Source organism: Carassius auratus, chromosome 18, assembly GCF_003368295.1.
Source record: "Carassius auratus strain Wakin chromosome 18, ASM336829v1, whole genome shotgun sequence".
In the NCBI taxonomy this organism is placed as follows: domain Eukaryota; kingdom Metazoa; phylum Chordata; class Actinopteri; order Cypriniformes; family Cyprinidae; genus Carassius; species Carassius auratus.
The window spans coordinates 22,587,741-22,599,961 of NC_039260.1; the positions used below are offsets into that span (position 1 = coordinate 22,587,741).

General features: G+C 37.6%; 1 protein-coding gene across 1 annotated transcript in view; it reads right to left on the reverse strand.

The window, feature by feature from the left end:
• Window positions 1-1,516: 1,516 nt before the first annotated feature.
• The window catches only part of nectin1b (nectin cell adhesion molecule 1b), a 109,676-nt gene continuing 98,971 nt past the window's right edge, over window positions 1,517-12,221 (reverse strand). Inside the window, exon 6 of the mRNA XM_026288064.1 lies at window positions 1,517-3,364. Coding sequence (XP_026143849.1) covers window positions 2,859-3,364 — 506 coding nt within the window. The 3' untranslated portion in view covers window positions 1,517-2,858. The remainder of the gene's footprint in view (window positions 3,365-12,221) is intronic.

Sequence of the window (12,221 nt, forward strand, 5' to 3'; positions counted from 1 at the left end):
AGCTTGAGAAAACGTAAAAAAAAAAAACAAAAAAAAAAAAAAAACCCTTAATTAACAAAACCCTGGGAACACAAGGGGTCAATGAAAAGATTTAAAGAGAAAGAGAAATGAAATCAATACACAATTACATATAACATTAACAACTAATTAAACTTCTGGAACAAAACTTGTGCTTTAGCTAAAGTGGTGTCAGTCTCTTTAATCATAGCCATGATTGTGTAGCAGGTTTCCAGTTGCGAGTTGGTTAACAAAGTGCTGACAGACCAGCGATGGGTTGCTTTTGTATTTTGTCATCATATATAGCAGAGAGATAATATTTGTATTCATGAGGGTTTAAAAAACTTGATAAAAATACAGCTTTATTAATACTTGAAGTCCAGATGATACGCTTTCCATCACACTGACTTGTGTAGATTCATTTGTTTATCATGCAAATACTGTAAAAAAACAAAAAAACAAAAACAAATGTACACTGATGGCATACAATAACTCAGAAATAATATGTACATGATTCAGATCAAAAAAAAAAAAAAAACTTAAATCTCACACGTCATAGGCACTGCGATTTGTATAACTTTGCACACTGACTTGACTAAGCTAAAATACAAGGTTTGCTACGCAACAAATGTACATTTATTCCTTATGTGGTCCGTTTTAGGTCAAATCAAGATGTGCATAAGGTCTGCCATCAAGATTTTTATTCATTTGTATCTTAGGTGTAGACATACTATGACTTTCCTCATGGGACAGACCACAAGGAATCTGCGGCTGCAAGTTCCAGTTTGTTTATTATTTGGGTTCTTTTAATAATGGCTTAATTTACTAGCATTAATGCATTTTATAATTTTTTAAGTCTCTTCTGCAGATTTTCTAATGCAAAAAAAAAAAAAAAAAAAAAAGATTTCCCCCAGATTCCATGAGGGCCTGCTCATGGATGAGCAACCTACAGTAAGTGGCTTTCATTTAAAGTTCCTATATTTTAAAGTCCGCCTAGATTGTCTGTGTGATTACAGCAGTTCAGCATCCTAATCTCTCGACTTGTAAAGAGCCTTGTTTAAGGCAGGCACGGGAATTAAATATTTAATGGACAAGCCATGATAAATTCTACTAAAGCATTTTTTGAGTCTAGAAATAGATATGGATACAGTTAGGGAGGTTATTTGTCTCTGGAAGTAAAATAATTTAGTGTAAAACTGCCCACCCATTTACAAACAGCAAACCCTGATGTAAAAAGGGTGATAAAGGCTGAACCAAACAAAAAGCAATTTAAAAAGACACAAATGCATTGAAAAAGGCCTTGAAATATTGTACATTTTGTGGTTGAACAGCTATGTCAGGACTTTGATGAATGTCTGTTTTATTTATTTAAATATATACTAATTTGTAGCCAACAGATCTGATCTTTATAGAGGATCAGGAAGGATTTGGAAAGGAATCCAGGCTTTGCCGCAGATCCTGTGGTTTCAGAGACCTAGCAGTACATAACAAGCCTGTCTGTGATGCCTAGTTGCTGCCTCTGATTTAGCTTTGGCTCAAAACTTTTCCGTAATTTAATTTATGTGCTTTTACCTACTTTTGGAAAAACTACTTCCATCAAAAGGCTCTATATGGTGGTTGACACAAGCGCTACACGCCCGTGTCGAAATCTCCTGTGGAACTAAACATTACCATTGAACCTGCTCATATTTACAAGATCTTGAAAACATTTTGACCACTCCACATCACCAGTTCTAAATAACAAACACCCTGTCTTTATAACAACACCACATTATACAGGATTATCCTTTTGCGTCTTAAGAGTTTCAGAGGAAATGGATTTTAGAAAGCATCACTATGATAACATGATGGCACATCCGAGGTGGATCTGTGGATGGAGAATGACTAAGACTGGCATGGAGAATGGTAGGTGGGCACGGTATATCTGTCTAGGCCCCGTTCTGCATGCATGACTGCAGTGTGCATATGACTAACACTGCAGATGTGTTCTTCAGCTCTCAGCAGAGCAGGGTCTTAAAATAAATACTGTTTTTGGAGAGCAGTCAGAACCCACATGCTTTTTTTGTTTCATTGGATTGTACACTTCCAGGCCATGCCACATTCTCGGACCCCTGGATCTCCATTCAGGGAGCTGGGAGCGGCGTTTGTAACAAGAACCACAGGATTATGATGTTTCCATTAAACACAATAGTGCTAATGCAACCTTCGACCTCGTAATGACACGGTGGGTGGGAATAATTATTGTACTGTTTTGTTCCACATTTTCTGGTAACCAACACTCCATTTGAAAAGAAGACTATATAAAAACAAACAAAACATATGATACATGTAAAAGTAATGGTGATATGCTAATGAGATAAAAACAATACAAACAAACAATAAAAAAAATAATCATACATCCAGTGTAAGACTTTCACAACATGATCAGCAATATACCCCTTTCCAAAACGGTTACAGTCTCTTTTTATACATTTAATACATTTATAATAACAACAAAATGAGACAAAAAGGATAATACACTGTAATATTTTCAAGCAACCTGCCTGTCCAGCCTTACTGGATGTTGGTTGGCATCAGTCTGTGAGAAAACCTCTCGCTGTTGTAGCAGGTTCATCTAAAAGCGCGTGGATGTGTAATGATGTTGATGTGTTGATGCTGCAAGCTATTTTTCTACAGCTGTTTATTTCGATGGAATCTGATGGGGGCGGAGGTTACTGGGTCAGGGGTGGGATGTGCAAATAGGGATAAACACATTGAGGGAGGGTTCTAGTGATGGAGGTGGATGGGTGTGGTCGGATGCAAGAGAGGACAAAAGGTTGTTGATCTTTTTTTTTTCTTTTTTTTTGACGTTGCATGCCACTCTACACATACCACTCTTTCTTTGAAATAACAGAGCCGTCGGTCTGGGAGACCATGTCATCGGCGATCTCGGGCTCAGGGTCGTACTGGAAGGCGAGAGTCCGTTCGTCGTAATCACGACTTTCTCCTTCGTCTACGGTGAAATAGGGTCTCTTCAGATCCTCAGAGTTGCCATCGAAATCCCGATCGCCGCCCTCGAAACCGCCGGGCCCGCTGATTTGTGCCGGTTTCTTTTCATCGTCCGAGTCGTCAGGGTACTGCAGGTTCTTGGTCATCGGAGGATGAGCGGGCATGCCGCTGGCCTTGCTGTATCCATTCCCGAACACGTGCTTTTTGGTGCTGTAGTCGCCCTTAAAGGTGCGCTGACGCCGCCGCAGGAAGAAGACGAGCAGTGCGATGGCAGCCACCAGCAATGCCACCCCACCAACTGCACCGCCGATGACAGCACCGGAACTATGCTCCTCCAGTGGGATCTCACGGCCATCAAAAGGCAGGGAGTTAGGGAATTCTGGGTAGGAAAACACAGATGGAAGGGGAGAGTGTGTCAGTGCTCTGGTGGGAAGGAGGTGCATTTGTGCAGGTGCTCATTTTTGATGAGGAAAGGAAAATAGGGGAGGAGAAAGAAAAGGGAATATAGGAAGAAGCCCCCGCCCCATACCCACAACCACCCACTCCCACAAAACCAATCCATTATGACAGCTTAACACAGAAATGCAAGAGCTGGATTTTTAGTATCATCATGCATTTTATGTAAGGTACACAAGAACAAGCACTCTAACCATTTTATAAGCAAAAAGAAATTTAGGGCGCCTGTACACTAGAGCGAGGGCATGATGTTTTAATTTAGTGTACACTGGGACCAGTTTCTAATACCCACCTAACATATTGTTTTCTGCATATTGGTTGTACCATGTTGCTTTAGCCTTGGGTACAAAATTATATAAGGACACAATTTGAACCGTGGAAGGTATTAATTAAAAGATTGAGTTGGATTGAACAAATGAACCTAATAGTACAACCCATTCTCACTCCTAAGGCACCAAGAACTGAAGGACCTTGTGCTTCACTGTTAAGATTGAACAAGGCGAAAGGTTTCCTTCAATTCTGCTCCCAAAGATCCACCATCCTGCAGCTCCATGCCCAAACACACCCAAACCAGCTAATCAAGGTGGTTAGTTGATAATTACAGGAAGGTGTGTTGGAGCTGGAATGAATCTGAAATTTGTAGGATGGCAGCTCTCCAGGAGCAGGGTTGGAAATCCCTACCCATAGGTGTCAATATATCGATGAACTTGGAACTCCACTGCTTTCAATTGCTTGCCTTATTCAAAAGATTAAGGCAGATTCAACATACATCATGAAGACCAAATTATAATTAAATTATTATAAATTGAGTATTGACATATAATGTTTTTTCAATGGAATTCCTAGTTCAATAGAGCAACTGAGGTATGCCTTCAGCATCCTAATAGTGTTGATAAAGGCACTTAACCATGCTTTAGTTTTTGCATCCTTGGGAATGAGAATGGGTTGAATATTAACAGGTGTCGCGGTAAAACTTTTGGATGCTTTACTTTCTGAAAAGTTTGTGTTTTTGTCTGATATGTCCTTGTGATGCATACACTTATTGAAATCAATTGATTCAAAGCATTGTCTGACGTAGCATAAACTCTAGTGCCTAGACGCCCTTGATCATTTAAAGTAATTCACTGCAGCACTTTAATCTGACTGGAGGTAAAGCTTGTGTTAAAAGTAACAATCAGCCCCAATACACTTATAAAAATAGACCAGACAACTCTTTAAATCTGAGCAATTTCAATATTCACAATTCAACTTAAGTAAAGGTGTCTTGTATGTGAAGCTCTTGACCTTGTTGACTTATATGGAATATCTATATATTGGAACCTGCAACCTTTTATTCTCTTAAACCATTCATGAAATACATTTATTTATTCTTACTCAATGAATTTAATAACAGATAAGAGACCATAATGCTGCAGGTGAAAGGCAAAACAAGCACTACCGCTTTCAAAACTTCATAAAGTCTTTCTAATGAGTGATGTGGATTTTACAGACATGCTGGAACATGAATCCCCTGCAAGGTTACTGTACATGGTTACAGCTGCTGACAAACTGCTTATGTTTTTGTTTTCAAAGCACACAAAAGACATGCATCCAACAGAAAGCATCTGACACAGCCTGTAATAAGCCCATGCAAAAAGTCAGTAAACCATTTCTTAGTACCCACAGCACTGAGATTTGCAAACAGTAATTAGATTTGAAGAAGTAATTCACACACACATACACAAAAGCAAGACATGCAACTTTTTTCAGCACTGGATCATTCACAATAGCTGGATTAACAGCTTACATGCAGTTTCTAAAGGCTTTTCTTTGTGCGGCACTTCTTGTAAACATAAGCAACAAGGACTACAACAGGTCAGTGCAAAAATCTACCAGCACTCAAATATAAAACTTAACCAAAGGGTTCTCTAAAATCAGTTACAATGAGACAAAGCAACAAGCTACAGTAGTTGTCTTCTACAATACATTTTATTATTCGTCACATCCAAAATCCCAATCCAAATTAGAATGTCTGATTGGATCCGACTGTCACAATGTAAAGCCCCTTTCACACTGCGATTCCGGAACACTCAACAATTGTTCCTGGGTTGCTAGATTTTGCACTTTCACACTGCCAGTGATTACCCGGAATATGTGTGTGCGTTCACACACAGCCCGTAAAAGTCACATAAAGACACAACCTCAGCGTGTGACGTGTAATGTACGATTCTAAAACGCTAGGCACATTAACTTACACTTAAGTTAGCGTCAATCTCACCTTCAGCGTGGAAAGTGAGGAGCTAACTGATCTCTGCATCGTTATAGTTTGCACTTTTTTTTTTTCGTTGTGAACGTTAATCTTCCTTCAAAACACCTGGTAAAAGAGTCGCGCGATAAGGTGCGTCATTACTACGACACGGCATTAGTTCTGGCTTTTGTTCACACATCGCTCATTCTGGGACTGAACCCGACAATGTTACCAACCCGGGATCAATACCGGAATCAATCCCGGGATGTGTTTGCGTTCACACAGAAGGCGACCCAGCAATGTTCTGCCAATTTTCCGGGTCCAATGTACATCCAACAGTCTTCTATGAGCTTCTTCAAACTGCCTACAAATTTGCCTTTCACACATTGTGTTTACGCCACAGTTGTGCGTAGTTAGCAGCACAACACAACTTCTGACAACAAGGGAGTAGATGCTAGACACCCTGCGTCATATTTCCAGTCTGAAGTCAATGCCATTTACATGTGCTAATAGAATATGCCGGTTAAAAAGGTCAGCCACTGCTTTGTGGAGGTTTCTGACTGCCTTATGCGACAGTGAATTATTGAATATAGGCAGTAATAAGCCGGTCAGGGTGAGCTGCATTTGACATATTCCAGCTCTTTAATGAGCTTCCATTCTAGACCTGGCAGAGCACCATCTGGTACCCACCACACACGCAGTGATGGTCAGATATGTCTCATTGACATGCTCAGACAGCTTGTGAAGGATTATGCTCATAAAAGGCAAAAACCTCTAGGGCTTTAATCCATCTTGTCCTTTAATCTAAGAATATAAAGTTAAATGCTAATAGGGAAGGGGAAAGGCATAGCATACTTGCAGAGGATACACAACGGGCACAAATAAAAACTTTTCTAGCAAGCTCACATTAACATATTGCTACATTTTGTACAATTCATAACACAATACTAGAACCAGTATACTCTGTTAAAAAATGAAATAAATGCGTAATAATAATAATAATAATAATAATAATAATAATAATAATAATTCTTAAAAAAAATTAAATACATTTTATAGGAAATACATTTTATAGGAAACTGCTATTTTAGTTGTTCTACTTAGATAATTGTATTTTTATTTCTAGGCCAATTTTTCTGCTGCAAATGATTCTAAAGTGAGTTTAAGCATAAATATTCTGCTTCTATGGTCAGTTTTCTTTTTCAAATGTGAACTACTATCATGATAGGAGAAGAGAGCCCTGGTAAGAAAGTTGGTCAGTATCAGTAAACTCTTGAAATGTTTATAGCTAACAGTATATCAACACATTAGCTCACGCATTAGACATGGTTATTTTAAGATAAGTCTATTGCCCCCTAGAGTGTGGAGGATAGCTACCACCACAGTACTTCTGCACAAACATGAACTAAATGGATGGATGGATGGATGGATGGATGGATGGATAGATAGATGTTATGAAAGGGCCTTCACATATTTTCTGTTGCATTTCATTTATAAACTTTTGTGCATTGCTTAATTGACCACTTATCTCTGTCAGGACACTCCTGGAAAATATATTTTTAATCTCAGTGTTTCATTCCTGGTTAAAAACAGGTCTAATAATATAATGGGCTTTTAAATGATTTAATGTCCTGTTTTAACTCTATTAAACTATTATTTCAAATTCTCAAACACATCTCATTAATTTTAATAGCAAATGTTAAGACTAACAGGATGCCATTTCTCATATTGGGGGGTCAAGAGAACAATTTGACTTCTGAAGTCTTTCTCTCAAATTTAATTACTGTGACAATCCATGGCTAAAGCCATTCAACCACAGGAAACCATTTATGTATACTCTACCTCCCTCTCTCTGCTTCTCCTTCCGCTGCTCTTTCTTTTCTAGGTTTAGTCAGAGAATGTCCACACTGTGGTTTTGCCACTGGTGGTGCGACCACTCTCTCAGCTATCAGCTCTCAAGTATTAATCTGGCCTTTAATGGGATTAGACGAACTGGGGCCTTCATTATACTGAGGGAGAGAAATCCACAGGACTGGAGGAGTTGAAAGGACCAGTCTCCTTCCTTTAATGCATTCCTCTTTTCCTTCAGTGCACCTTTCTGTCAGTATCTCCTCAAGCTCTTGCTCCATCACTGTAATTGGTAAACTCGTTTTGTGCCCCTCATTCTTTTCCTGCTGAAGGCATGTGTTTATACTGCTACTATATTTATGACACACCATAACTAGCTGTGACCAGACAGAAGCATTAAAACTGCAAAATGACCCCCATGAAAAATTATCGCAGATTATTTCAAACTGGAGGCCCCTTATGAAGCCTATAAACGTTTGCCACCCAAGAGGGGTTTTGCTGAAAAAAATAAAAATTAATATGGAAAATGTGGCAGACCAAATCCTTATAAATGCAAAATCTCAATAAAATGAAAACTAATGCGTGTTAGACTGGTGAAAACATTATATCAGACTAGTTTTGTTATTCAGACCACTGTTATTTTAGTATCATTGAGACAAGTAATTGAAATGTAAAATTTGTATTAATGGTTTGAAAGTTTTTTTTATTATTTGTGTTTTCTTTTTATATATATTTCTGTTTTCATTTTATTAAATGCTTTTGTGTTGTGTTTTTGTTTTGTTTTTTAAACTACATTATTTTTTGATACATTTCTAAGATGTTGTTTCCTTAGAAGAAAAGGGTAATTTATTTTTTTGGTCGTCACTAACTACCATTGCATTTTTCTTTTATTTATGATTACCATTTTTCATTCGATCCAAGTCAATTATATACTTACAACTGTTTGGGTACACTACACACATTATTCAAAATGCCATGTTTAATGTAACAGAAAATAATAATAATGATAAATAAGTAATACAACTTGATGGTGAGTAAATGATGACCAAAAAATAAATAAAATACAATAAAAATGGGTTATAAAAACTATACCTTAAAAGTGTTCCTTTAGTTGTATGCTATAGATCCTTTAAAAGATCTTTAAAAATACTCCATTAGGCTCACTAGAGCTTTCAGATAATCAAAGGCATTGAGACAATAGTCCTTGAAGACTTGGTTTGCAAAGCAAATCAATGGCAGAATTAGCCTCACAGCCAAATTACTAAGGCATGATGAAAAAAAAAAAAAAAATGTTCCCATATCGAGTTCCTGTAGTGGTAGAGCATCAAGTTAGCTAGCACAAGGTTGGGGGGTTCGAATCCAAGGGAACACATGTTAGGAGAAAATTGATAGCTTGAATGCAATGTAAGTCGCTTTGGATAAAAGCGTCTGCTGAATGCATAAATTTAATTTAATCACCCCACTTCGAGACTCTTATTCTTCATACAGTATGTGACCCTGGACCACAAAAAATGGTCTTAAATTGTTGGGGTATGTTTTTAGCAATAGCCATGAAATACATTGTATGTGTCAAAATTATAAATTTTTCTTGTATGCCAAAAATCATTTGGATATTAAGTAAATATCATGTTCCATGACGATATTTTGTAAATTTCCTACCGTAAATATATCAGAACTTAATTTTTGATTTGTAATATGCATTGCTAAGAACTTCATTTGGACAACTTTAAAGGCGATTTTCTCAGTATTTAGATTTTTTTGCACCCTCAGATTCCATGTTTTCAAATAGTTGTACATACATCAATGGAAAGCTTATTTATTCAGCTTTCAGTTGATGTATAAATCTATATTTTCGAAAAATGTACACCTAAGACTGGATTTGTGGTCCAGGGTCACATATATTTATTTTAAAACACACATACTGCCTATCCTTGACAACTCATTTATTTTAACTGAACTACGAAGCTCAGTGCTAATACCGTTAGCATTTAACTAGCAAGCTCTAGCTAAAAAACTAATTATAAATACGAAAACAAAAACAGATATCATTTATTACCTCAGGAACTACGTCTTCAACATACATTGTGTGTGGGCCTGTTGTTAATCACACAAGACTAATCATATTACCACAACACTAATAATTCAGCAGTCTCTGGCTGCTTTTCTTCATTGGATGGCAGGGAAACAGAGCGAGGTGACAGACACGTAGCGTGGATGCGAGAGGGGCGGTGGGGGAGCTCAGACTTCAGTGCCATGTCGCCAACGGCTACACCTGCCAGAAGATAGATAAAACCTCACTCGCAGTGTGTCTCCAACTGCCCTGATACCATTAAAGCTGACAAAAGAAACCGCCTATTAACAAGCCTCTGGGAATATGCAGATACTGCCGCAACCTTGAGTTGCGGTGGACAAACAGGGCCCTGTTGAGATTAACTGGTCGAAGAACCATGAAAAACCTAAATTCAATCAAAACGCATGGATTTATAATGTGTGACGTGTGGCGTTGCAGACTTCCAAATGATTTTCTGTTTGGCTAATCATTAGCTGGCTTTGAATTGCATCTCTAGCTAGCGTTTACATTTATTTACATTCATTTTCCCTTACCAGCATGTCTTCGTGAATGTGTATAATCGGTTGTGACAATTACTAGCGGAAAAACACGGTCCAACATATGTTCGCCGAGAAACGTGGAGATAACATGTAAATTAAAACACATAAACAAACACTAAGCTTCCACGCTAATAAAGACACTGGCTTGAACAGACGCTTGACAGCTACTTCATAAAGAACATGTATTCATAAAACCCAATCTATAAATACATTGAATAAAACAGATAAGTAAAACAAAAGTTTCAGTCAGGCAGGCGGCTGCCGTCACTGTCATAAATCTAAATGAGCTGATGAGCTGCTCTGCTCGTCTTATGTGAGATTGACGGCACTTCTGAATTTAGCTCTCACCAGATGGAAGACGTGTGTGAAGCAAACAGCATTGTGCGAATGTGCGGGTGTTTATGTTATAGTATGTGTGTGAGAGAAAGACTCCGGGGGAGTTCAGGGGTATGAAATACTGTTGTTGTCTACTAACTAGGGAGCACTTTCTCACTCAGACACCTCCATGTTTTTGATCATAATTTAAGAGTGATGTTCAAATTACTATTAATTAATGAACCAACACTTCAGTAACTACATTGACAGTCAACCACATTTCGAAACCACACAGAAATGCCCTCACAATGACTTTCACTTACATTTTGCCGAGAGAATGTAAAAATGTACAAGTCTAGTTATTATTAGTCACGAACAAAACTTTCCCTGAACTCATAATTGAGGTATCCTTAGTGGCCCATTGCATTTTGCTGTCTGGGAGAAAATTGAAGTGTGTGATCTTGCCTCATGTGATGGAAATAACTAATGGCTTGGCTTCTTTTTTTTCTTTTTTTTTTTACTTTAAAAAGAAATGCGCTGTTGCTAAACCCAATGTGTGTATATATATATATATATTTTTTTTTTTTTGAAAAAAAAATGTTATTATTATTATTTTTTTTAAATGTGACTAAAATGGTCTTTTCTCTCTATGTTTAGTCAGAGTTTGAATATGGAATTTTATTCATGGAATACTAGGACGGTTAATAAACTGCACTAATCAGTTGCTACTCATCTAATAATAATTTAACAGTTTATATTTGAAAGTGTTGGATATTGCAAGACATGATATTATTATTCAAACACACACATGCATCCCCCCCCCCCCCCCCCCCTCTTTACCCAGATCTCAGGTATGGAATTTTATTGATGGAATATGTTAACACACACATACTATTTTTGTAGTTAATTTTGAAATTTAGAAATTGTTCAAATTTGAGGTGATGGTTGGCTAAAGCTTTGCAGCTGTTTGATGTGTATGAGCGTGTATATACATTTCTACACAACAGAATAAATGTCCAGCTGAGGCAGGGAGACTAGATGAAAGCAAATATAAAGACGGGGAAATCGTGCAGCAAGAGATGTGAGCAGAATATAGTGAATGAGCCAAAAAAAAAAAAAAGAGGGAGAATAGGAAAAATAGAATGACATAAAAAAGAGAGTTAGGGAGGGCCGGTGATGGAGGAGGATGTGTTTACTCAGTAAATCAAGTGAGAGACAGTGAGAGAGCGAGTGTGAGAGAAAGAGAGGGGGAGAGAGAAATTGCTTGTTACTCTCCTGACTGGATTTGCCCACGGTTGTGAAGTCATGGAAATGTAATGCTGCCACAAAGGATAAATCCTCATCAGCGGGCTAAACTCAACAAGCAAACTTTCTCTCCAGAACACCACACAAAAGGCTCCTTCTCTTGCACTTTTCCTCCAACCTCTTACAAGCATGCTATCATTCCTTTCCTTTCTTCCTTACAAGGCTTTGCACTTTAGCCAAATATGACCTAAAGGAATATCCCGGGTTCAATAAAAGTTAAGCTCTGTTGAAAAGTTTTGTGATATGCTGCCAATTACCTCAGAAAACTATTTTGACTTGTCCCTCAGTTTGTCACAAATTTATTTCTTTATTTTTTTTCCAGTTAACGTTTATTGTAATGATTTTATTTATTTATAATAAAAAAAAAAAAAAAACTATTACCACTCTGAGTCATATTGGTTTGAAATCACGTGAGTTAGTGAATGCTTACAGATTTTCATTTATTTAATTATTTTGCATGAGCTACCCCTTTGAA